At 38.6% G+C, this 27,163-nt stretch overlaps 1 protein-coding gene across 2 annotated transcripts in view; it reads left to right on the plus strand.

The window, feature by feature from the left end:
* The window catches only part of SLC12A2 (solute carrier family 12 member 2), a 45,795-nt gene extending 19,120 nt beyond the window's left edge, over positions 1–26,675 (plus strand). The window contains exons 7-27 of one of the 2 annotated variants that reach the window (XM_033164607.1): positions 507–615; positions 2,985–3,112; positions 3,199–3,283; positions 4,787–4,938; positions 7,050–7,157; positions 7,658–7,781; positions 8,368–8,469; positions 10,057–10,212; positions 12,603–12,702; positions 13,450–13,561; positions 14,397–14,537; positions 16,019–16,125; positions 16,844–16,923; positions 17,423–17,548; positions 18,498–18,545; positions 19,879–19,995; positions 20,113–20,224; positions 20,691–20,777; positions 22,181–22,316; positions 22,469–22,536; positions 23,976–26,675. In XM_033164607.1, the coding sequence (XP_033020498.1) occupies positions 507–615; positions 2,985–3,112; positions 3,199–3,283; positions 4,787–4,938; positions 7,050–7,157; positions 7,658–7,781; positions 8,368–8,469; positions 10,057–10,212; positions 12,603–12,702; positions 13,450–13,561; positions 14,397–14,537; positions 16,019–16,125; positions 16,844–16,923; positions 17,423–17,548; positions 18,498–18,545; positions 19,879–19,995; positions 20,113–20,224; positions 20,691–20,777; positions 22,181–22,316; positions 22,469–22,536; positions 23,976–24,111 (2,334 nt within the window). In that variant the 3' untranslated portion in view covers positions 24,112–26,675. The remainder of the gene's footprint in view (positions 1–506; positions 616–2,984; positions 3,113–3,198; positions 3,284–4,786; positions 4,939–7,049; positions 7,158–7,657; positions 7,782–8,367; positions 8,470–10,056; positions 10,213–12,602; positions 12,703–13,449; positions 13,562–14,396; positions 14,538–16,018; positions 16,126–16,843; positions 16,924–17,422; positions 17,549–18,497; positions 18,546–19,878; positions 19,996–20,112; positions 20,225–20,690; positions 20,778–22,180; positions 22,317–22,468; positions 22,537–23,975) is intronic. The other variant, XM_033164608.1, reaches the window with a different exon arrangement.
* Positions 26,676–27,163: the final 488 nt, after the last annotated feature.

A 27,163-nucleotide genomic window follows, 5' to 3' on the forward strand; every position in this document is an offset into this window, starting at 1 on the left:
GTTGTAGATGTACTGACAGTTACATTTTGATTCCCTCCTTTCTCCCAAAAACCTGGGAAGGCATTCTCATTCTTTATTTTACCTTAACAACTCTGTGGGGTATGTTAGACTGAGTATGTATGACTGGCCCAGCTTCATGGCTGGCTGAGGATTTGAATCAGAGCATTCCCGGTCCTAACCTGATGTTTTGCCTACTAGGCAGTGGCCTTTGCCTCTGATATCTGTTTGCAGTCATAGCAGGTAGCCATTGTGAGAAGGCTTGCTGTGCTGCCCTGTCTGCGCCAGGCTACACACTACAGAGCTAGGAGGCAAGGTGATTTCACTGCTGCCCTTGCTTAACAAATGGCGCTGTAATGTAGGCTGCAATCTACTCCATGGTCTTCTTGGAACAAGTGATCTTAGTTGACCAGTTCATTGCCAAAGCCTACTGTTTACGTCCAGTTGTGCATGGATTTAGCTTGGATAAAAACGTATTTTAATTATGTTGATGACTTCTAAAATTACAGGCACAGATTGTTCTGCTTGTGATCCTGCTAGTTGCTATTGTTGACTTCATCATAGGAACATTTATTCCATTTGAAAGCAAGAAGCCTAAAGGTTTTTTTGGCTACCAAGGTAAGGGAGAATGACCAAATATTAATTTGCTGGAAATGTAGCTGCAATGGATATCTGAAACACATTGATATTTCAGTTATGTTGCTAGTGGAAATGTTTGCTTTAGCCAAAGCTGTAAGACTATACTATATATCTGAAGAATATTGCAAGAATCGGCAACCTTGGCCCTCCAGATGTTTTGGGACTACAACTCCCATGATCCCTAGCTAACAGGACCAGTGGTCAGGGATTATGGGAATTGTAGTCCCAAAACATCTGGAGGGCCGAGGTTGCCTATGCCTGGTCTATTGAGAGAGCAGGGATTTGGGTTCCATGTGATATTTCATCATGCAACTCAGTATGCTAATAACTGTTGATGCACAATTTCCTCTTGTTGGATTGTGTTGGAATCAATGAAGGCTGCACAGCAGTAGTGCTTAGGCAAGCAAGTGGCAATTACATTTCTTGGCCTGAGGGCTGCTCTGAGGGTTGGCTGATCCTCCAAGGGCCACTTGCAGCGTTGGATGTGGCCAATGCACACTCCCTCGCATGTGCACACTCTCCACCACAGATAATGCACACATGTTACAGAGCCAGACACATGTTCAGATTCATTCAGACAGCTGCCTACCTCCAAAACTCAGTTGAAGAGGGGTGTGCTTTCTCCCCCATGGCAGTGCTGAGCTTAGGAGGAGAGGATCTGCAATGAGGAAGAAAGCTACCCACTCACCTTGCAAAGGAGACTCCTCTCCTTCTGGTTAACACAATTGTAAGAAGGTCTTAAGGCTTATGAAACAGGAAGGAACATTCCTTCCTGTTTCCTAAGACATTCATGCAGTGATGTTGTGCCACAGAGACAAGGGCCTCCTTTGTAAGGTAAGTAGAGGCAGAGGTGCCTGGTTTTTGGATGGCTGGCAGGCCCTCAGCAGCAAGGGATACCTCAGCAGAAATTTCAAAAAAGAAAACTGAATTTTGGTGGGTCCTGAGGGGGATGTGTGCCGGGATAATATTTGTTAAGAAAAAAACTTTTGTGGTGACTGGATCTGAGCTGTGAGTTAGCCACCCCTGGCTGAAGGAATCTCACCCGAAAGCATTAACTTCAATTTTATATTTTCCAAGAAGACTAATCTATCTAAGTCCACACAACACACCTACCTATGTACTTTCTCTGTGTACTTTTTCCTGTATTCTAGAATCAAACTCACTTGGTCCACTCATTGCCTCTCAAATATTTATTTGTGAGAAATAACATGAAAGAAAACGCTCTTTGTTGCTCTGACCTTCTAGGAGGAAAAATGGAACAGAAATGTGGTTAATAAAACAAAATGTTTTGGCTTACAAGAAGAGCTAAAGTTGTTTTGTCTGTTTGTTTTTTTACAAATTTCCTCCTTTGGGGATTTAAGAGGAAGTTAAGACCTCTGTCTTAACTTGTACATGCTACTTAAGCAGTAAACACATCATAGAGACTTTGACTTCATGCATGGAGATCTTTCTTTGCTTGTACCTAGCGTTTCCACCAAATCTTCCAGGTCCCTGGCAGGCAGCCAATTTTAGTAAGAGCTGGGGAGAGCAGCCTGCTGCACTGTGTGTTTAAAGTTTAGCCTGACTTTTTCGTAAGCTGAAAAACAGGTGAAGCCAAACAGCACAACAGGCAAGGGCTGTCAAGTAGCTAGCTGCTGGAGGCTGGGGATATTGATTAATTTAAAAGCTATTTTAAAAAATAAATTGTAAGATGCTGGAGTATTGGAAAGAGGTTGCAGGATTTGTGGAGGCAGCCTAAGGACGCTAAGAGTGGCACCTGCGGAGCCCCCTAGTGGTAGCTACTGTATAAAATAAGTACAATTTGCTTCCATCGTTTAAACTAGAAAGTCTTAGGCCTTTTCTAAACATTTGAGAGATTGTGTCCTGATCCTTAAGATTTCATACCAGATTCTTGTTTAGTGGTTGTGCAAATATCCACCTTTTATAAGAATATAATGTTGTGATTATTTTTGGATAACGTAGCTTGCTATATAATTTTATTGAATTGGATAATGTAATATCTCTTAATGGTGTGAAGGAAGGTAAATGCAATAAGGCCCAGCCTTCATGTTGTGGGGAAGGGCAAGTTTAGGCACTTTGTTTGTTTGTTTGTTTGTTGAATATAGGGGTGCCTATATTTCAGTTGTTACATTGCCGTGTAGCAAATTTGTGTGTGCTTGGAAAACAAACATTTCAGCAAACAGCTAACGAAACAGAATCTCAGTGTTCAGTTTACATGTGACATCTCTAATCTGAGGTGACTCCCTGTCATTTTACTTGCAGCTGATTAGGTGGAAGACTAAATATTATGGACATTATACAAACACAGGTTACTATAATAAACTTTTTGTAACATTCCTCCCTAACAGCTGAAATCTTTTATGAGAATTTTGGACCAGATTTCCGAGAAGAAGAAACTTTCTTTTCAGTATTTGCTATATTTTTCCCAGCTGCGACAGGCATTCTAGCGGGTGCAAATATCTCAGGTGATCTTGCGGTGAGTGGTTTTTAGTTTTGTGGCTTATTCAGTCAATTTGAACTGTTCCATAGATTCATAATGTTATTGGTTTTCCCCCCTCCCAGGATCCTCAATTAGCCATACCTAAAGGGACCTTGTTGGCCATCTTAATTACTACAGTGGTATACATTGGAATTGCAGTATCTGTAGGTAAATAACTAATTTTTACTTATTCATTCTTTGTAGACAACTTGATGTTTTGTATACTGCTGTAGTTCTATGTTGAAATTTATGTTTAGAGCTGAATTTTTATAGAACCTTCCATTATTTGGCTTTTATTCTTTGAATTGTTACAGGGGGCTTGATTAATGATTTTTTAGCATTTTGATATTAAAGCAACATCAAAACATGCCAAAATCACAATGGTTTGAGCTCTTCTCTTCTACCATGTTACAGAAACAACCTCTTAATAATACAGTTAATTTACAGTGCCTGTATGTTCAGGTCAATCCATAATCAATTATCTCTACATAAGTGTTTGTTTGTGAAGATAGATAGATAGATAGATAGGGAAGGGGAAAGAGAGCTTGGCAAGATACGTTGCCTGTGCATTCACTCACACCTGAAAGGGGGAACAGGAATTAACCAGAATTCCAGTGACTGGACAGGTAAACCAGCAACCAGGCATTTAGTGACAGCATTATAAAAATGGATTTTAGATTTTAAAAATGAAATATTGAAAGTATAAGGTCCAAAGGTGAGGCAATGAGGAAAATGTGGGATGTCATTTTATCCAGTGTTGTTCTTTTGTTTCTTGAAGTGATCAACAATAACTGCAAATTGAGCACAGACAGACGTTCAGAGTTCAGAGATTACTTTTCCCAAAGACTGGTTGAATTCTAGCATTTTCACTTATTTCGCTGTCATCTTGTTCGTGCAGGCTACCTAAAGCTTTTTCGAAAAGTGGTATATCAGTGGATTTTAAACATTGTAAAAGTCCAGTTCTTTCTACTCAGACATCATGGCAAATGTATATATTGTCTGCCTTCAAATGTAAAGAGAACTTGTGCTGCAGGGTTTCTTAGTATGGGAGAATCTATTTTGAGAACACAACTTCTAGCATTTTACAAAGCGTAGGAAGTCTTCAGTAAGCAAAGATGACAATCTTAAAATCTGAAAGAAAAAGAGAGAAGCAGCTTAAATTCCTGAGACTGGCTTTGAATTTGTTACATTTCAAGCGATAGGAGCTATCTCGTGTACATATTTCTGTTGTGTCTTTTGGTCCAAACTTATGAGGACTCAAATTATGATGAAAGTTGTGATTCTCAAGATTCTTCAAGAGTTTGTGGGCTGAGTAAGATATTTATTACCCCTGTGCTTTTCAGCTCTGCTTCAACCACACAACACTATAGGTGCACACATGGCAATAAGTCCCCTTGTAGGCTTACTTCTAAGGAAAGTAGATACAAGACTGCAGCGCCAACATTTATAATCCAAAAAGAATGAATGCCTTTATTGTTCACCTCTTTGTCAACAGTGCTATAGCTCTAAAATTCATTTTGTGACTAGCCATAGTTATTTTTACAATAACTTTGGAGGGTAGAAGTAACTTGATTGAAATTTCCATTTCCATTGGAATATACCAAGGAGAAATATAATGCAGTTTGCTTTAATTGCTTGGAAGGTCACGGCTTCTGTTTCCCTCTGCTGTAGGTGCTTGTGTTGTTCGAGATGCCACTGGGAGCATTAATGACACATTTGTCGGTGAGCTGACAAACTGTACCACTGCAGCTTGTAAGCTTAACTTTGATTTCTCCTCATGTGAAAAAGGAGGCTGTCCTTATGGGCTAATGAACAACTTTCAGGTGAGCGGTAATTTCTAACCCTGAGATGTTCAACTGCAATTGCTTAAAATGTTTTATGCACTTTGTGCATGACTTACAAAATACATGTCGATAAATCTTAATATAAATTAGGGATGGATGGATCAGTCTTATTTCTAGTCGGTGCCAACCATGTTCATAATACCTTTTTACATCCTGTTCAAATTAATCTGTGAGGGGTTTCTTTTAAAGAGCCTGTACAAAAATTGGTATTTAAGTACATATTTTATTGAAGTACATTTAATCTTAAAATAGGCATTTTCATGCATTTTGAGCTTATAACGGTATCACAACAACTGGAGAAGTGCAATATCAAGATAATTACATTCCAGTCTGTGAATTAGTTCAAGGTGTGCAAACTAAATCATTTGCAGAGCACATGAAATAGATTAAAAATAGTGAATCTCCCTCACTCCACTTTGTGTTCACGTGTATATGAGAAAGAGAATGTGTGACTAATGGTCAAAAGTTTGAAATAGCGCATTTCTCCCCTCTAAATAGAAGTCTGAAGTTGCAATCTGTCTACAAGAATATGAATTTTACACGTGTAAAGTTCATAATCTCTAAATAAAACTGCTAAGTAGGGTCTGGTGTGGTTTCAAAATGGATGTGGGGGGGCGTGTATTGAGATTCCTGCATTGCTGGGGTTGAACTAGATGATCCTTGCTCTACAACTCTAGGATTCCTCCTTTTTTAAAAGTATAAACTATTTTGTATATTTAGAACCATTGTGGCTGGACAACAGGCTTTTGGAATATTTTAGAATGCTTAATGTAAACACATGTTCCCTCTGTCATTTCGGGTCAAACAGAGACCAGAGATGCAGGCTTTTGAAACTTATTAAAATTGCAATAAAATAAAATAAAATAGTTTGACAAAGGCAAAAGTAGAATGTCCGTAGGTGCTGCAAGCAACAACCCCTCTTTTAAACTCCCTTTAACTTACTCTGTTGTCAGATTGCATCTGCTCATATTGACTACTTCATCTCTGTTCTAGATAGTCTGAATTTGACTTCTCTTCAGATCAGTGAAAGTCATTGCCATGATAGTCTTTCATATACTTAAGTATAATAGCTCAGTTAAAATAAAGTACTTAGGCCTTAAAGGGCTTTCATCTACTTACTTAGCTGAATTAGGTAACAAGTTTACCTTCTTAGATTATGTCACTTTAAATCAAAAGCAGCTGAAGCAGTTATCAGTGACTACTCTAAAACATTAGTGGGTGCTTTGACAGAAAGATACGGCAAAGAAAGAGGCAATTTATTCAGGAGTAGTCGTGCCAGACTTTATTTAAAAACTGGTATTTGTTTAAAAGTCACAAATCTGGGTTAGCTGCATAGCTGGAACGTGCCAATCAGATTTTCAGTATTTTTAAAACAGAAGTTGGCTTTCTTCAGAGTTGTCAGTTGTGTGCAGAACAGCACTACTGTACTGGTATTATCAGTATCTTGAAAATACATAGTTTCATTGGAAAATAACCCCCAAACTTGCAGCATGACAGATCCTTAAAAACACTCCAGTGCAGAGTAATGTACATAATCTAGAAAGCATGGCTGCTGTGCAGTTCCACCCCCACCCCGCTTTAATGTGAGGCTTGTGCAGAAACTTCATTGAAAGGAAGTTATGCAGTTGCTCTGATTATTGATCACATTTCCCGCAAAATATCTCATGGCTAAAAAAACTTCTATTACACTTTCATTGGCGGAAGAGATTTCTTCAAAGCCAGTATTTAGCCTGTTGCACTACATTCACTATTTACTAGAAGTAGCAAACAATGACAGAGCTGCCAAAGTTAAGAAATAACGCACAGGTCATTGTTGCTTGCTTTTATTTTAATGCATCTATGGTTTCTGGTTGCTGTTCAAAGATTTAAAAGCAACATGGTCCCTGCCTTCAGGATTAGACTAGAGAACAATAAAAGATGAGGAAGGAACAAGAAATGAGCAAATTCAGACACTTAACTATTCGTAAAACAGTTAGTGCTTTCTCTGAATGCTCCAATAGTTGTCATAGCATTTTAAAATTGTGCATGCTGTTTCATATTAACACAATGTTGCAACAAAGGTGTTTGAAAAAGTTAAATTCTTATTCCAGGTAATGAGCATGGTATCAGGATTTGCACCTCTGATATCAGCTGGTATATTTTCGGCCACCCTTTCTTCAGCATTAGCATCTCTCGTCAGCGCACCTAAAATCTTCCAGGTAAGAATCTTGAGTTGTTCGTAGCAAGCCTGATCAAACTTGAATTTTGGATATATTTTCAAACATTGCTTTTCTAAAACCTAAGAATGTGATGTTTATTCACAGTTTCTTAATATACTGTTGGATTGGTCCCATAGCTAAACTAAGAAATCAGTGCTTTCCAGTGTATTCTATTAACACATGTTTTTCCAGTTATTTCCCCCAAATCACTGACTGCTTTTTGGATCTTAAGATGTGTTAAGCACTCAGTTTCCATATTGAAACCAATTTGATTTAGGCTTACTTAAAGGTAACTAAATTGTAGCAAAGCTGACTTCCACTGTTCACCATCTAACTTCTCCCATGGTACCCAAGACCTCCTTGAGTTAGTGATGTCTGCAATTACTACAGTTTTTATATTAATTATATTCACATTACATTGTGTTATTCAGATTTGATGCCTTGATGTATATCTATGACCATAGTTTAATTGTTAACATCCTCTTTTTTTCTTCTTCTAGGCTTTGTGTAAAGACAATATTTATCCTGGTTTCCTGATGTTTGCTAAAGGCTATGGGAAGAATAATGAGCCTTTACGAGGATATCTGCTGACCTTCTTGATTGCTCTTGGATTCATATTAATTGGTTGGTTAATACACCATTTTAAAAAGAGGGTTATTTCTCTGTGGTATATGTTTATCTGGAGCATCTAACATGGTCTATTGTCAAATCCCATGTAATAATTATCTGGTTCACTATGAATAGAGGACACATAGCCTGTTTCATGGAGGGGGAATGTACCCAAACCACTAATGTTGGTGGCTTCTGTTTGGGAAAACTAAGCACATATGAGCCATGCTTAATTATCCCTATTGTCCAGCATTGTTTCCTAAAGTGGCCAGCAAGTAAAGCATGAAGGCAGTTAGCCCTGTCCTGCTGTTCTTCCCCAGCAACTGGTGATCAGAGGCATAGTGCCTCTGATTATGGAAGTAATATATAGGCATCATTAATAGTAGCCATTAGTAACCTTATCTTAAATGAATATTGTCTAATCCCTCCCAATGGCGGCCATTGCCATATTTTCTGGAAACGAATTTCCATAGTTTAAGTCATCGCATAATCTTGGAGAGGGACTGCAGGGAGCCCACACACAAAGCAGCAATTCTGTTTTTATCATAGCTATTTATTGTAAAATTTAATATAATTGTCCATTTCTTTTCTTTTTTTACAGCTGAACTGAATGTAATCGCTCCCATTATTTCCAATTTCTTCTTGGCTTCCTATGCCTTAATTAATTTCTCTGTATTCCATGCTTCTCTTGCAAAATCTCCAGGTATGAATTTTATATTGCTTCTCTTGATCATTTGAAATCAGTGACGGCAAAAGCATCTTTAAAAAAATGCCTTTAATTTATAATTTAAATAATTGCACAACATGTTGAAGTTGATTTTTTTTTAAAGTGTAACTGTTCAGCTAACTAGATTGTGGATAGCAATCTGCATGAAAGCAACTTGAAATTTTACGATATGCACTATGGGTTGGTTTACCTGCAATGCTAAGCTTAGTGCAAAGACAGGAGAATGAAGGTTCCTGGAGAGGAGATTGCGGCTGTTGTGCTCCTCCTCTGATCCTCCTTCCACTGCTGTGACCCTGGGTCTGTGGTTTGTCTGATTCACAGTGAATGTCTAAACTGAAATTCACTGATCTTTGAAAGTTATTGCATGTTCCAGGTAAATAATAGGAGAATAAGGATAGTAACAGGCCACTGAAGAAGACTAAATATTGAACCATATCTGACCATTACATTTTTAGTTTTAATTCAGTTAGTTGAATTCAGTTAGTGTACATTTTTAGTTTTAATTCAATTGAATTTACTTCAGTTTTAATTGGCAGTGGCCTATACCTGATAAAGAAGTGCTTTTCTTACATTCCTTTGAACTGTTCATTTTATATTACGAAATATTATCTGTATTTATACCATCTATAATTGAGTGTTTCCCCTTAACTCTGTTCCTTTCAACTTGTGTTTTTGTTAAGGGTAGTGAAACTTTTCCTTTGGTTGCTCCCTCCAGGCAAAACACAAGTGGTAAGCTCCAGAACAGATTTTGGTAGCTGCTCGTGGTTTGTCTGGAGCAAGACAAACTATGAGGCCAGGTTCAGACAACATGTTAAGTCAAGCTATCACTTACCGTAGCTCATGAAACAGTGCTAGAAACTGAGATATGAAAGCTAGGAGCTAAATGGCACCTTAAAGCTAGGTTATGGTCACAGCAATGGAATGTCTAGGCACACTTTTTATAACAAGAATATAAAGCTGAAAATGAACTTCAGCAAAAATCTTAGGTTCATTTTTCACATGGTCCAGTCCTCATCTGAAGACTGCAAAAAAAACAACCCCAAAACAAAGCCATACTCCCCCTGCCTGCCCCCCTAATATTTTAAAGAGAGTGGCTGGAAGTGTGGAGGCAGAAAAAGATCCTCTCTTCCTTCCACACTGCATTTTTAATCTGAAATCTTAGGCGCAGTACTGCGCCCAGAGCTCAGAACCGGTTTGCGCTAATGAAATTCCCTGTTGCAAAATCCGCCTGGAACAAAGGGAGTTTCGAACGCTGTCATGAAAGCGTAGCAGTGGGAGGACCAGAGGTGGAGCTCAGCAGCTGTGATCTCCTCTTCGAAGACACAGATTTAAGCCATGGTTTATCTTAGTGTAATGTGCAGACCAAGGCAGTGTACCCCTTTTCATCCGTTGCTCTATTTTGTTGGTATTTTATCATGTGCATATAATACACATAACCAGAATGTTGGCAACTTACATGTGTTTATGCTATTAAAATGCTGGGGGATGTGGGGGTTGTGGACCCACACTGAAGGGGAAGCTTTCTGTTTGTACTCTTAATTTTTGTGTTTGCTTTTTGAATAGGCTGGCGTCCTGCTTTTAAGTACTACAACATGTGGGTGTCTCTAGTTGGAGCAATACTTTGCTGTATAGTGATGTTTGTCATTAACTGGTGGGCAGCACTCCTCACATATGTCATCGTTCTAGGACTCTACATTTATGTAACTTACAAGAAGCCAGGTGGGTGCATGTCTAGGAGACACTAGGCCAATGACTGGATTTATGGTTTGATTCAATGCTGTTTTTAAACATATTCAGTCTACTTCATATACAGCACATGATTCCCCTCTGTTTCCCTTCAGTGCTATTTAACAAAAGAAAATTGACTAGTTAACCTTAGGCTCTGTAAATTGTATTAACTTTGTTAAAAAGGTGATAGGGAAAGTGATAGATAATTCAGAAAGTGTTTGAATTTGGTGGCCATTTTCCTTAGCAAATCCCAAATATTTGTGTGACAAAAGTGAGAAAGTACAGTGTCTTTCTTGAAACAAACACTTTGAAAAACTAGAAAAGGAATAGCATTAAGAAAACTATTTTGATAGCTTAGACTTTGATCTGTGGTTCCAGTTACAGGAAGGTAGCCGTGTTGGTCTGCCATAGTCAAAACAAAATAAAAAATAAATTCCTTCCAGTAGCACCTTAGAGACCAACTAAGTTTGTTCTTGGTATGAGCTTTTGTGTGCATGCACATCTGAAGAAGTGTGCATGCACACGAAAGCTCATACCAAGAACAAACGTAGTTGGTCTCGAAGGTGCTACTGGAAGGATTTTTTTAAATTTTTTATTTTGTTTTGTCTTTGATCTGTGGATACTGACATGAAAGACAGTATTGGTGGTTAGGATTGAGCTGGTGAGAAGACGTGGCCCATTACACCTCTGAAGTGAGCAGTCAGGACTCTACCGACTCGCCTACTTTTTCACTGCCATTGCATGTCAGCAAGGGAGGTGAGGGACAAAAGAGGAGGAAATAACACCCTCATATGAATCCCACTATCTTCATTTAACAATTTATTTGGGGTTGTTCTGAAGTTACAGTGCATAGAATGCACTTTCCGAGTTCAGCTTACCGGTGAATTTAGCCTTTAAAGTGCACCCCTCTGTCCAAGGAGTGTGTGGTGTTCTTCGCTGTATGTCTGTCTCTGTGTGTAAGGGGAGGTTTGCATGTGTAATGAGAACACTGGGGGCAAGGGAGGGGCAGACAAATTGTGGTGCTATTGCATATGGCTAGATCAAGAGATACATCGAGTGGCTTAAAAAAAGAAAAAAGAAAAAGTTTTATTACCCAAATTGGCTTGCATCTTTAAAATTAAAAAATGAACAAGACCTTTCCAAAGGTTATTCTTGTCATTAAAATAAGGGAAGAAGCTAACATGAAGCACTAGACAATATTGGAGGTTTCTGAAATTACAAGTCTGTACTTCTTATGCAACCCCCATAGGTAACTCTGCATGTTTAAGGGTTTTTAGATGAATTAGTGTCGCTCTCAGAATTTGACCACAAAAAGGCGGTTAGCCCATTCTGGCGTAAACATTTTATGTGGTTAAAGCTATAGGGTCACTTCAAAAAGTTGTCATGTGACTGCTGAATATTACATATGAATTGGCCCCCGGGCAAGTAATAAAAAATAGACAACTTGAATAAGTTGAAGACTTACTACAAATTCAGAATACAAACAGTTCCTTTAAAGTAGCCCATATTTCCCAAGGCTAACAAATTTCCTAAATAGGGTTTATTTTCAAATATTGCTTGTTGTCTTTGTGTGACTTCATAAGCTTAATTGCAGTTTTTTAAAAACTTTTATAATTGGATGGCAACCAGTCATTGCTTCTATTGCGGGGGGGGGGGAGCCACAAAAATTATTGTACATGCCCAAGGTCTCAAACATATATAGGAACAGAGAACTTTAGTATTAAAAGTTAATTATGTATGGGTTTTATGAAAGCTCTTATATGATGAACCTCAGGACTTTACTATAACTGTACAACGTTTTGACTTTACCCCTGAAGGTATACTGCTCTATTGTCTCCCAAGACAGACAGATACCAACAAGTGCTTCAGTAATAAATTAACATTTGTCATGTTATTAATGATATCCCTTTTCTAACGCAAGGGGCACAGCCGTGACCAGAAGTAGTGTGAGAGAGTGTACAAAATTGATTGATAATTTTCTTGATCTTAAAAGGCTCTATATTAAATCTTGGGTCTTAAATTTGACTTCAGGCAAGCCTAATGAAGTTTGCCAAATGTTCATAATACATTATATTTGACTCTAAAAAACACATTGTCACTAATTGCTAACAAAATACCTTAGGGGGCTTTAGCTACCCTCTCCCATTTTAGGAAATAATATTTCCTGCTAAACACTGCAGCACTGAAACAGCTAGTCTTAATCTAGGTAACTTGGATGCTCCCTTCCAAACTGATTGTGATTTTAGCTCAGTTGCCAAGGTAGCAGGACAAATAGTGTCACTAAAATGTCACATTTCATGTTCATTCTGAAATAAGACTGAGGCACCTTTGCCTCAATTGACCTCTTCAGTCTTAACAACGAAAAACCATTCTTTTTACAGACGTAAATTGGGGGTCTTCAACTCAAGCCTTGACTTACCTAAATGCTTTGCAGCATGCTGTTCGCCTTACTGGTGTGGAAGACCATGTGAAAAACTTCAGGTAAAATCAATAGATGTTTGACAATATGGTTGAACTTTTGAGATATAAGTATAACTATCAGTGAAACAGTGCAGACCATTGAAATAGAATGTTCTGAAAGTGAGGGCCAATTTATAGCTCTTGTCTAGTAAGCACGGAAAGTGGTTTTCACACAGCATTTAGTGTATTCTAATGTGACGGTTGCTCCGTCCCTGCTCCTGCCAACCTAGCAGTTTGAAAGCACGTCAAAGTGCAAGTAGATAAATAGGTACCGCTCCGGTGGGAAGGTAAACAGCATTTCCGTCCACTGCTCTGGTTCGCCAGAAGCGGCTTAGTCATGCTGGCCACATGACCCGGAAGCTGTACAACGACTCCCTCAGCCAATAAAGCGAGATGAGCGTCGTGACCCCAGAGTCGGACACGACTGGACCTAATGGTCAGGGGTCCCTTTACTTTTAATGTGCTTGCACCGTTGCAACAACTTTTCTGGAGGCATGATTTGGAGTAGTAACAGGGCAGAAAGAAGCTTGTCTGTAATGTTCATTTGAGCTAATGTTATTCAGCATCAATATCTTTGCATCATGAGCTAATTCCCCAATATTTTATGCAGCCAACATTTATTTTTTCCCCATTTCATTTCTCTACTGCCCTTCACAGAAACAAAAGAAACAACATTGCTATTTAAGTATCTAGCTTATTTACATTTGTGATTGGGTTCCTGTAAGAAATGAATGTACACACCAATTTTTCTCTTTAATCTAAAACTAGGCCACAATGCCTTGTCATGAGTGGTGCTCCAAGCTCACGTCCGGCTTTGCTTCATCTAGTACATGCCTTCACCAAGAATGTAGGATTGATGATCTGCGGCCATATACATATGGTAAGTCTGTGAATAATTTTTTTCCTCTTATACCATAGCACTTGGAAAACAATCTATATTTGTGTAATAAGTAGTATGCAAGCATACAGATAGAATGATGTGTCAAGAGGAGAAGCTTAGATTTGCTAGGCTATTGGGGTATGCTTTGGGGGAAGCTGTGCCTATAGAAGAGCGTTGGATTCATAAAATTACCATAATGCAAGAGAATACTTGAAACGTAGAAGTATTAGGTTGGGATATTGTTGATAATGTATTGCCTGCATGTACCATATTGGCCCGAATATAAGCCACAGTCCCCTTCCCCCAAATGCTGACTGAAAAGTTCAAGTGCAACTTATATTTGGAGCCGAGCGCTGGCACTGGCTTAGGGAGCAGGGCACCAAGCGTTGGTGGCCCCCCTTCAGGGCGGTAGTGCTGGGGTGTCCGGGCTTTGCTCCGGGCAGCGGCGAAGCCTCCAAGAGCTTGGAGAACTCACTTGCGGGTTAAAAGGTTCGTAACCCGAAAATACGTAACCTGAAGCGTTCATAACACGAGGTACCACTGTACCAAATAGGGTCTTTTCTACAGCAAAGAACACAAAGATTTAAAATAAAGTGTATCCTCTTATTTGAAAGTAGCAGAATTGAAAATTTTTAAAGTTCTGGTTCATTGTCAGGGTACTGATTCTGATACATTATCTGGCAACTGGTCTAAGCAATAACATTTCATTTGAATTGGACACACTAAAAGAGCCCATCTGTTTTTCTCAGTAAGAAATCCTCACTTAAAGATGTCCTCCAAACTTGCTTCCGTGTCTTTGTAATTGTATGCTTCCCTCCCCACACGTTTTTCATAGGGCCCTCGCAGGCAGGCCATGAAGGAATTGTCAACAGACCTGGCCAGGTACCAGCGGTGGCTTATTAAAAATAAAATGAAAGCCTTTTATGCTCCAGTACATGCAGAAGATTTGAGAGATGGTGCGCAATACCTAATGCAGGTAAATGGTCATATAAAGTGAGGAGTTCTGTGCTGCTTAGTGACCTGCTCTGAGCATTGTATTTTTAGCTGCATTATACACACCACAGTTTTATAAATATATATTTCAATTTTGCAAAGTAGCAAACTTGTCCAGTGGAGAAGGGTTGTCAGAAATTGACCAAATCCTGGGATTCTATATTTGAAAGCAAGACTAAAACATTCCAGGCATTGGGAAGTTTTTGTTTTGTTTTGTTTAATTGGAGACCCTGCCCTCTATTCCCTGTAGAAAAGCAGGGCTCTTGAAACCCAGTTCTCTGTTATCTTTTTCCTGTTTTATTGGAGATAATTCTAAAGGTTTCTGACCCTCACAGTTCTTGGGGTAGAGGTCTTTCATCCTCCCACTGCCATGTGGTGGGAGGGGGACCAAGGAGATGTATTAATTGTTGGCATTCATTTCTTCCCCGTTGGGGGGGGGGAAATAAGAGGGAAACTGCTTTTTTAAAAAACTTGATTAGGGGATAATGCTACTGTAACTTTACTTCCTCCTTGCTAATGAGTTCAGTAGGGCTTCAGGTAAAGCAGTTAAGGTTAAGGTAAAGGGACCCCTGACCATTAGGTCCAGTTGCGGACGACTCTGGGGTTGCGGCACTCATCTCGCTTTATTGGCCGAGGTGTACAGCTTCCGGGTCATGTGACCAGCATGACTAAGCCGCTTCTGGCAAACCAGAGCAGCACACGGAGCCGTTTACCTTCCCACCAGAGCTTCAGTTCCCCACCCCTTGCAGATGGTTTGCAACATGAATGCAGTTCTCTATTATAAAGCAACATAATGGCTTTCACATCAGTAGCAGGCACATGTCCTGTAGCCAGAGAGTTTGATGGCCCAGATCCTAATGGTGTGGGTGCTGCCAGTCAGGAAAAATCACCAACAGTGAGGGTTTGTAATATTCACGAAGGCACACAGGTTTTGAGTCAGTGCCCTATAGGGAAGAAGGGAACTGTCACCTGAAGAAAAGAATAGGACTATATTTGCTCGCAAGGCCAGTTTTCTTATCCCATCCTGAGCCATTTATCTAATGGTAAAGACTACATTCAGATGTTGCCACAGCTGTCATAGGATTTCCAACAGATCTACTGTATATTCTGGTGTATAAGACTACTTTTTAATCCAGGAAAATCTTCTCAAAAGCTGGGGGTCGTCATACGCCGGGTGGAGAATCTGCGGTCGAGTATATCTCAAACTCTATATTTTAACTGGGAAAGTTGGGGGTCGTCTTACACGCCCAGTCGTCTTATACGCCGGAAAAGACAGTAGATTATTACTATATTATTATATTACTAGATAGGGTAGGAAAATGATGAGCTTTCCTACTCATCTCCCCCTGCCACTTTCATCACTAGAATAGAAAAGAAATTCCCATTTTTCATGTAGCCTACTTTTTTTTTTTACAGATAGATATAAGCTCCCTAAGATATAAGTAGAGTTTTTGTTGTTGTTAGGCTGCAGGTTTGGGACGAATGAAACCAAACACGCTTGTTCTTGGGTTTAAGAAAGATTGGCAATCAGCTGACATGAACGATGTTGAAACCTACATCAACTTATTACAGTGAGTAGAAGGTTAACCATATACCCGACTGTGAAGACGCAGCTCTCGTAGTGCATATACCAGTTGTCCTGATTCATGTATCATCAACCTTTTCAGACCCAGAACCCACTTTTAACCCAAACATGCATTTGGGGACTCATTTCTTTAATCTTTTAATATATATTTGCCTGGTAGTACTCTTGTTGCGACCCAGCTTGGGTCAGGCCACGACTCACTAGTGAGTCCTTGACCCACCACTTGATAGTGCCTAGTTTAGCACTATTTTCTGGAAGTTAAGCAGTTATTCCATTTCAACAAGGACAGAAGCGTCCACCCATTTTCATGAGCACCTTTTACAGCCCAAATCTGGATATGTTACAATACCGTAACATTCTTATTCCAGCTAGGATCACATTGCCATCAAAGCAAAATGGTGCCAAAAGAGATGTTGATTTTGGCAATGGGCAGCCCATGAACAAATGAAGATACGGAAGTTGGGGGGGTTACTCTAAAAGGGCTACATGCCTGCCAGAATTATTCACATGCAGGCATCCACTGCCATCTTAGCTTAAATTGGTTCATTAATAACTTTGTAGGAACAGCGTGGTCATTTTGGGAGCATTTTGAGACTCTTTCTGCCTGATTTTGCTGACCAGAGTACTTGTCCTTACAGCTGAAATTAATCACTTGATATTTGGAAGTTTATATATTTACCCAAAATGTGTTTATTCTATTACAGCGATGCCTTTGACATTCAGTATGGAGTAGTAGTTATCCGTCTGAGGGAAGGTCTGGATATTTCTCACCTTCAGGGGCAAGGTAACCCTTACTTAACGCTGTCCAACATGAATTAATCTCTGGTCTTCGGGGGAAATTAGCAAATTATGCCTGGGACAAAAGTATATTGAGTGTCCCATTCCTTTTGATTTTAGCCTCACTTTGTGTTAAGTGCCTGATGAAGTAACAACTGATTACTTCAGTAAGTGCTCCTTTAAAGTGTCCTGTGGGGGGCGGGGGAGTGTTATCAAATAATTTCTAGTTGCCATGTGAACATCATTCTTTTTCTTATTTACATGCAAAAACAAAATACACTTAAATCCAGTTAAATGAACTTGCCTGAGCCAAAGCACAGCTTTAGGTTTGTCAACATCGTGGTGGTGGTCTTGTGATGCATGGTGTTTAAAGTTTTGCAAAACTATAGTATATTTTCCCTTGTCATTGCTTGGACTTTTCCCCAACCATTTCTCCTTATGAGTTGTCTCCCAGCTTGTAAACTAATTTGCAAAAATACTGAATAGTATATTTTTCATATTCACAGAAGACTTATTGTCGTCCCAAGAGAAATCACCAGTAACCAAAGACATTATAGTAAATGTGGACTATAGCAAGAAGACTGAGACAGTAACGTCCAAGCCTGTGAGTGAAAAAGCTCCTATTCATAAAGGTAACATTTTACTTAATGAACTTTTGTTGACAGCAATGCAAAAATCATAATTGTCCTCCTTTATAAACTTCAAAGTCAGATTTGCAATCCAGAGTCTTGCATGGGTAGTTCATCATGTGTCACCGCAATATATTTTAAACTTGTGGGAGCCTCACTTTAGGGGTCCAACTTTTTTTGGTGTTTCGGTCACTAGCAAGAATATTGCCACACAACAAGGCTGGCCCATTGAAAGACATCTTACTACATCATCTCTTTGGCAAGCCATTTTTTTGAACCCAAATATGTTTGTAAGAAGTGTGCAAGACAGCATCTTGGAGCATTGAGGCACAACAGCATACATGTCTTTACTAAGCTGATAGCCAATTTGTTGTTCTAGGGGATCAAAGATTAGCAGTTTAGTAGTAAACATGTGTACAGAATTTTTGGTCATGGTATTTGAACAATGTTATGTGTTTGACTTTTATCTTTCTAAACTTCTTAGAGCTTCTATTTACCAGCAGGTGTTGCAAAGATTTTGTTAAATAATTGCTCTTATAGATGCTTTAGGCACTTAACAAGTGGTGCATCTTGTCTTGAGGAGAAGCTATGGGACTAACTATTGATAACATTCCCATCTCTCCCCCACCCCAAATATCTATTGGGGAAATAATGTTTAAATTGCAGAAAACATCTCTATTTTCTAACCCAAACCCCTTTGAAAGTGAAAAGGGATCTTAAATGGAAAAAAATGCTAATAGTGTAGCTACTTTTAATATATGGTAGAACTTTGTGTTTGTCTTAAATAAAGTGGTATGTTAACATGCTAATCACTTACATTCATGAACACAATTGCTTTGAATTCATTCATTGTTTGGCTTTTCACGCTGCATCCTAAAAAGAATTAAGAGTCCACATTTTTATTAATACTGCAAAATAACCTTTTAATCCCCCCCCTTTAAACCTTATCCAGAAGACGACGACGATGGCAAGACTCCAACGCAGCCACTTTTGAAAAAAGGCAGGCCATTTTCCCATATTTTGTTTTCAATTTTTTTTCATGCTATAAACATCAGTTTATAATTTCTCATGCTTTGTTTCATGTATCATAACATTTTACATGTCTTCGGTAGAAGATAATAGTTTGTACTTGCTGGGCTCATGGGAACCTTGGTGGTTGGGTGGGTTTCTTGGACAAGATAAGTTTGTGGTATGGGGAAAGAATTAGAACGTAATGCTGTCTTAAATATTAGAGTTGACTTCAGCTACAGCCAGGTAAGAGAGTGCCCAGAGATGACTTCTGGTGCATATATAAAATGTGATATCTTCAGTTAAATATTGCAAGATATCCTCACTCTCTTAATGGAGAGCTCCTGTTCAGGGTTCCTGCCAGACAATAGTGTCTTCCTCCTGGGATACCAATAGTTGGGAGGGGCTGAAAAAGGCCAAATTGCTCTCCAAGACCACCTTAATCTTCCTTCCCTATTTTTCCAACCAACGCATAATATCGTGTGATTCTTGGAGGCCACTGAGCACGTTCATTGGGCTATTTTAATTTTCAGTAGGGAGGTACCTCTTAATTTTTTTAAAAAAAAATGGTTTGTACTTCTTTTATATGTCAGGCATAAAGAGCATGGTGACACCTCCCTCTTGTTTTTCAGTGGCTCCATTTTGGCTCCAGACCTCTTGGCACTGAACCACTATTAAGAGAAATGATTATATTCACGGCTGAACTTCAGAGTGGTTTGGGAGCTAAGCTGGTACAAATGGAAAATCTGTCACTCTAAACTTCTTCTAAAAAGAGAAAAATCAATGTACAGGAGCAAAAGCTGTGATAACTTTTATTTGGGTGTTTAGACAGGGATGCCATGTGGTTTCTGCCCTTCCTAGGAGAGCAAATGCTCCTGTGTCAGGTTTCATGAGGTTTGATTTAAGGCAGGCGTGGCTAACCTGTGGCCTTCCAGGTGTTGCTGGACTTTTCTAATCTTCCCTGCCTGTTGGCCATGCTGGCTGGGACTGATAGGAGTTGACGTACTAACATCTGAAAGGCCCCAGCTTAGCCACCCCTGGTTAAAGGTAGGGAGTGTCCTATCCCATCTCCAATTATATTACTTGATGGTTCTACAAATTCATAGTTGTTTTCTTGTACGCTAGCATTGCTTGCATAGCAGATCTTCCCATCCTCTCTTCTCCTTTGCAGCCTCACGGGCATCTTCAAAACCTCGCAAAAGGGTTGTGAGGGCCGGAGGGGAGAAGAAAGGGATGTCCTGTTGCACAAGCAGAATGCCGTTCCCACAAGGAATAAAGTTTTGCCCTTCTTGCTTTCTTTTAAATGCCACTTCTCTGTTCTACAGATCCTAAAGGTCCGGCCTTGAACTTGGCTGATCAAAAATTGCTTGATGCAAGTTCTCAGTTTCAGAAGAAACAAGGGAAAAATAATATTGACGTATGGTGGCTTTTTGATGATGGGGGTAAGATGGAAGTTCTTTTAAAAAATAATAATAATACTGCAACTAAGTAGTGTATAATTTCTGATACCGCCAAATCTTGAACACAGTACCAAAAGTGAGAATTATTTATTCATGTAGGCTTGACGCTGTTGATTCCGTATCTTCTGACAACCAAAAAAAAGTGGAAAGACTGCAGGATCAGAGTGTTCATTGGTGGAAAAATAAACAGAATAGACCACGACAGAAGAGCGTAAGTTTCATAAAGTACAATTATTTTATCATTTGGCAAGTGTGGATTTGTTGATTGTTAGTTAGGAGAAATCAGTACTCTTACTTACAAGACCTAATAATTAGCAATGATTTAAAAACTCAGTCTTATATTTAGCTATATAGCTTATTTTGTTATTCCACTTTTAAAATACTAGTTTTTTTTCCCTCCTGTGTTTCTGTTGTGAAACTTATTAAATACTGAAGGTTCTTGAGGCAAATATTTTCTACTTGTTTATAAAAGTTTACAGTGCAGTCACATGCCTCTCTACTTAGAGAGGCATTAACTCCCAAGCATAGGATTGCATCCAAACTTTTTAAATAATCTGGTGATCAGAATTTAGAACCAGCTGATAACCTTTGTAAGCATGCGCATGCAAACCATTTTAGCTATCCTGACTGTACAGTTTAATTTATACATTTAACTATGTTTTTAAAATTGCTTTTAGAATGGCTACACTGCTCAGCAAATTTCGGATAGATTTCTCAGATATCATGGTTCTTGGTGATATCAATACAAAGCCAAAGAAAGAAAAGTAAGTTTTTCTCTCTCTCTCTCTCTCTCTGTGTGTGAAAGAGAGGGGGGGAGAACATTCAGTTCCTATATTTGTTTTCACAAAATATTTTTGACAATTTACGTTAGCATTTAGCTGCCACTAGCGGCTAGTGTGAGAAACATAATTAAGTTTATAAAAGTAAAAGCCACAACACTTTGTCCACTCATTTATTGTAAAGAACAGCAAAAAAGGGATGCCAACCTTGGAGCTGACATAATGATATTCCTACCTTCTTTGTAAGAGTTGATAAAGCAGCCTTTCAACACTCCCTAATTCAGCATCCATTCTCTGCAGTTTTATTATCAGTGTTCCACAACTGTAATCTGATAGTTGGTAGAGCATGAGACTCTTAATCTTTGGGTCATGGGTTCAAGTCCCAGGTTGGGCAAAAGATTCCCGCATGGCATTGGAAAGGGTCCCTTCCAATTCTACAATTTTATGACTATATGAAAGCCCCAATAAAGTACCCATTTTATAAATCTGAAGAAAATTTTCCTATTCCTCTTTTCAAATAGCACCTCACCACACGGCAACTCAGACTGCTTTTATTCAGCTAGAAACTTGAGAATTTAAAAAGCAGCTTTCATTTACGATGGAGTGCTGGTCTGACTTTCCTACTTATATGAATTGAGTTGTGGTGTTAAAATTCAGCTTTGTAGGAACTCATTGTATTGGCTTTTTAAAAATTCACATAGGAATCTTTCACTACCTAGGAGATTGTTTTGCTAACATAAAAACATAATATGGCTATTGCATAAGTGAGATGGCTTTGGATTCAGTGGCAGCACCTAGTAATGGAAGAGGGGGGATTCAGTTTTTGCTCGTTGTTTTGTCCTCCTTCCCAAATAACCTGAGGATTTTGGCTGCTTTCTCATTAAAAGCAAAAAAGCTACTATCTTTTGGCTGGGAAGGGCGGGGTATAAATAAAAATTTTATTTATTTATTTATTTATCCCTGTTAGTTGTGTGTATAGCAATTTTGTTGTCTTACACAGGCTCTAGGTTTTTGTTTTTTAAACAGTAGTCCCCCTGTTCTGCATGGGAAAATTCAGTCTCTTGAAACTGAGTGGAGTTGTCACAGCATTTTATGATATTGGAGGGAGACCTGCTGTCCAAAGGTGGGGAAAGTTTATCACAAATTTAAAATCCAGTAGGAATGCCCAAGCAGCCTTGGTGTTTGCATAAAGTAAACATGGATCCCAGCCAGTGGTTCTGTTGTGCAGCCTTTTAAGTCTTTATTGTGCAGTCTAGCCTGGAATAGAGAAGTCACATTTATCTTGTTAAATTAATGTAGCATCTTAGTTGCAGGTCTCATTGTACAAATATTTCAGTTAGGAGTCTGAGGACTGATTAACTCCAGCTGTATGATAAAATAATCTTTAGCATTGCAGCTTTTGAAGAAATGATCGAGCCATTCCGACTTCATGAAGATGATAAAGAGCAAGATGTTGCAGATAAAATGAAAGAAGATGAACCTTGGAGAATCACAGATAATGAAATTGAGCTATACAAAACAAAGGTATTTTTTTGTAATTCTCTTTCCACATGGGAATATTTCAACTTCCTATAGTATTCAGCTGATTTTGAGTTGCTACATTGGTATATCTACTACTTGCTGATCTTTAAAAATTGCTGTTTGGGCTGTTTAAAATGTTCTCATTTTAATTGCAGAGCCAACGCCAGATTAGGTTAAATGAATTACTGAAAGAACATTCAAGCACAGCTAATCTAATTGTTATGTAAGTACTGCTTTCTGTGGTTCTTGGCATCAACACCACTGTTTGGGAAAGGTTGTTAATAATTTTGGTGGCTATGAAAAGATAATTGGGTTGGCTTGAGGATTGCGCAGAATGGAATTTCACAAACGGGACACTTCCCTAAGTTATGATGCAGTGGTTGAGCTGCCTGGTTAGAACATAGCAACAGACTTTCTGTGAGGCAAATACCTCGCTAGGTTTTCACAAAAATGTCCTGTGACAATAATTCTGCTGTAATCATTACAAGTTAGACACCCCAAAGTTCTCTTAATAAATGTACATATGAAGACTCTGAATTTCTAGGTATCCCCCTAAAAAGTAGTTACATGGTAGATAAACAAGAGATGTTTGAAAACATTTATGAATGCCTCTGACTTTGAAGAAGAAGAAGAGTTTGGATTTTATATCCTGCTTTTCACTACCTGAAGGAGTCTCAAAGCGGGAGTTAAAGGGTCATTGATTCAGCAGAAATAAGTGGCAGCCATGCTGATGGATAGCCAGAGATATCCACTGTTAACCTTAGAGCAGACCCATTGAAACCCATCAGTAGTGGATTGAGTATGACTTAGTTGGATGTCACCCCTTGTGTATGAGAGCATAATTTTGGATCGAGCAGAAACTCCTGTTCTGCAAACCTAGATGTTTTTATTTCCTTTCCCCCTGCAGTATACAGGGTCACCATCTACACCAGGCATGGCCAAACCTGGCCCTCAAGATGTTTTGGGACTACAACTCCTATCATCCCTAGCTAACAGGACCAGTGGTCAGGGATGATGGGAATTGTAGTCCCAAAACATCTGGAGGGCCAGGTTTGGCCATGCCTGATCTACACTGTTCCAGAAGGTGCCCCAAACCTCTGGAATACATTTTTAGAGGCATAGTAGGCTGGAAAGAGGGAGAGGGAAACAAGCATTGGAATGAGATAGCATATTGCTTCAGCTACAGTGGCAGATAATAGAATAGTGGGGGTTTTTTAGGGTTATGGTATTTAGGATTTTGACATGCTTGTAACCTACCTTGGGGTTAGTAACACTGAATGGTGGGATAGAATTCTTAAAATAATAATGAAACTATCTAATTCTGTGCATGTTTGTCTATACATGTGTGGCTTACTCTCAGATAACTCCATGCAGGATTACAGCCTTGCCTTCAGTGGTAGCAAAGTAGCATATCTGACAAATTTGGAAGACAGTTCTCCAAACAACGAGTATTGTGTGTTAATGCTGCTACTGCTTCTAATAAGCATTATTTAGCAGCAAAAATATTTTGGGTAACAGATCATTTTGAAATTATCTTCTGTAATAAAATACAAACGCTGGCTGTCAATCTCAGTAATTTTGAGACATTTTGCATTAACTGATCTGGTTGTGCTGTTATATTAACCTGACAAAATGCCCAGTTTATTCCTCTTTTGGTTGTAGGAGTTTGCCAGTAGCACGAAAAAGTGCGGTATCAAGTGCACTATACATGGCGTGGATCGAAGCGCTTTCAAAGGACCTGCCACCAATTCTCCTTGTCCGTGGGAACCATCAGAGTGTTCTTACCTTCTATTCCTAAGCACTACTGCGCAGCATGTAGCTGTGAAGAAATGGTACTTCAGTGCCTAAAGTGGGAGAGACTGAGATGTTTGATTAAAATATTAACATCACACACAGGCAAAAAGTGACTACTCTTTTTCACTGTTCCACTGACTTGAAAGCACACAAGGAAAGTCACTATACTCCTAAAGTTGTGAAAGCTTCAGTTTTCTTCTAATTCTTCTGTAATTTAATCTTGCTTAATGGGGGAAGATTTCTTGCTGGACTGAAGAATGAATAAACAGGTTTTTCTTTGCTACTTGAGCGGCAGCAATAAAAGTGTTTATTTTTGATCAGTGAAAGGATTATAGATTTATAAACGCCTTTTAGCCTTGAGGTGCCTTCTGAAGTTAACCAAATTTCATCCATATACTCTATTTTGTAAATTTATAAAGAATGTCAGTCTGCCATTGGCTAAAACTTTAGATCAAACTTCTTTTAGTTTAGACTTCCATTTTAATAAAAATGCTGCGTTCTGGTCTTCCATAAAGGTATTAGTTTTATTGTTGTATGTTTCCTGTTGTTTGGAATGGTGTGTGTTTTGTTTTTAAAGATCTCTGTTGGATCTAAGACAAAGCTAAAAAGTGGAGCAAGTTGGCTGTAATTAAAAAAAAAAACACCAAATTTGTTACGTTGATATCTAGGACTTTGTACTTTTCCATTTGTACCACTGAATAAAGCTAAAGTGTATTGACAGAGGGTCCTCTTTAGATTTCATCAGATATATATATTTCCTATTGGGCTACTTTGGCTGAAGGTTAGTGGACCAGTCTTCACTCTGTAGCTCTACTGTGAAGCTGCAGTTATGTTACATGATGATGTAAATGTCAGGCGCGTTTATGATATGCCATCTAACAGGATACTTCAATCTTTCAAGGACCATCTAAATAAAGTTAACAGTTTGTTCACCTGCTTAAATGGACCACATTTTATTAGAGGTGTCCCAAAGGCAATTTATTCAGTTGTCAGAATCTATGTTTAGTCTTGTTAAATACTCAGGTTTGATCCTCTTGACCTTATGTTTTAATTTGTATGTGATGACCTTGTGTATTCAAGAACTGCCAATTTGTGTGCCCTCAATTTGTGTGTGTGTGTGTGTGTGGTTTGACTGCTTTATATTTTTTTACTCGATGACTTGCTTACTGAAGAATCACTTGAGGTTTTATTCACTAGTTTGTAATAGTGCTTATGCCTATTATCTGTAAGAGTTGCCTCAAACCCTTTCCCAGTCTCTTGGCATTAATACGGGGTAATATGGGCTAGATTGAAAACCTGTAATTTGGATATTGAAGATAGAGAATATGAATACACAATATTTTTACTGTGCAAGATCAGAATAAACGAACAAATTTATTTTGGTAGTCCCAGTTACTGAGACAAGGTGATTCTTGCAGATGGTGATTAGCATTCTAGTAAGTTACGACTCTCATTGTCTTACCAGTGCTGTTTGTGTTCTCCCCTTTTCAGAAGTGCAATACAAGTTGGCTGCCAGGTAGAGTAAATCAATGCCAGTACCTAGTTTTCAAAGAAAATTTAAAGTCTTATAATAAGAACAGGATTTTTTTTTCCTAAAAAGCATTCCCAATGTGTAATAGCATTGATAATTACAAGTTTGCAGTGCTTATTGGTGTGATGAGGGCATAAAATTATTCAATTAATCTGAACTTCTGTTTCCATTGTTTATGTACAGACAGTAGGGCATGAACCTAGTGCTGCTATCGTGAAAAAGTGCACTGGTACACTTATTCAAAATTTTGCTATTCAGGAAAAACATTGCTTGTTATCTGTAAAAGGAACCAAATGAAAAGTGTCTCTGTGTGCTGTGTAAAAAAAAATCAAATTTATCTAAATATGCATATATGGATGGGAGCAAAATGTAGTCTGTAAATTAATAAAGGTTACTTCATACATGAGAATTCTCAGTACTTCACACACACACACCACACTAGACACCAAGACAACAATTGTACAATTTATTCTAACACTCCAATAAACTTAATTGCACCTTGTTAGCAAGAGGCAATTTTATGACACATAGCCATTCCAATTTTCAGTTATTATGAATTGATCTTTTCTTTTTGGCGCCATGTTTTCTTAAGTTCCAATCAGTAATGACTTGAAATAATTGTTTTCCATTGACACTCAGCAATACCATTTCTGTAGCAGAAACTTCATTTTATGAAATTAGGAAGTGTTTAGAAAGTAGCTGAAAAAAAATCAATTATTTATTTGTTACGTTTGTATTAGGCTTTCCTTTTTACATAATTTGTTTTATATGCTTTTCTGTTTATTTAAAAATGAACTATGGTCTTAATTTAAGGATTGAGCTTGGTTGGTACTATTCCTCAGTTTGAAAATGTCATGTCATATTTTGATAATATTGTACTGTAACTGTCACACACAATGGGTTTTCTAATGTTTTAACAACTTGAGTATTGCAGTTACTACTCTGTATTGGGGAGGGATCACTGCAATAAATGGGAGTGAATTAACTGTGGTTGCCTAAATCAGCCTATTTTTATTAATAAATTCCTTTCCTCTGGTTTTCAATACTCTTTATTTGAGCCCCACCTAACATGTAACATAATATGCCAGGAAGACCTAAACACTGCAAGTTTTTGATATTTCATGCACTGTAACCTGTTGATGAAACAAAAGTTTAAGTAGCATGGCAAAAACCACTATTAAAATGAATGTCCAGTTGTTGCATTCGACTGTCCAATAACAGGATGGGGTGGAGCTATAGAAATAATCTCATCTTGCACGTTTAGAAATATTAAGAATTTAAAAAATACACTGTCTTCATCCAGAGTTTCAAGGTCAATATAGCTCCAGAGCTTAGGGCAAGGAAACATGTTGAGAGACAGCTCAAATATACGAGTGGAGAAGAACTCCAGCTGCATACAATCGGACACCGTTGAGGGCTCATCATTGAGCTTATTTAGTGGCAATGAAGGCAGCAATGAAAGCATACTTTGCTGCCTCCATTGCATCCTCATTGTGCCATCCAACAGAGCTTTTCCAGGTAGCAT

Source organism: Lacerta agilis, chromosome 11 (genome assembly GCF_009819535.1).
Source record: "Lacerta agilis isolate rLacAgi1 chromosome 11, rLacAgi1.pri, whole genome shotgun sequence".
In the NCBI taxonomy this organism is placed as follows: Eukaryota; Metazoa; Chordata; class Lepidosauria; order Squamata; family Lacertidae; genus Lacerta; species Lacerta agilis.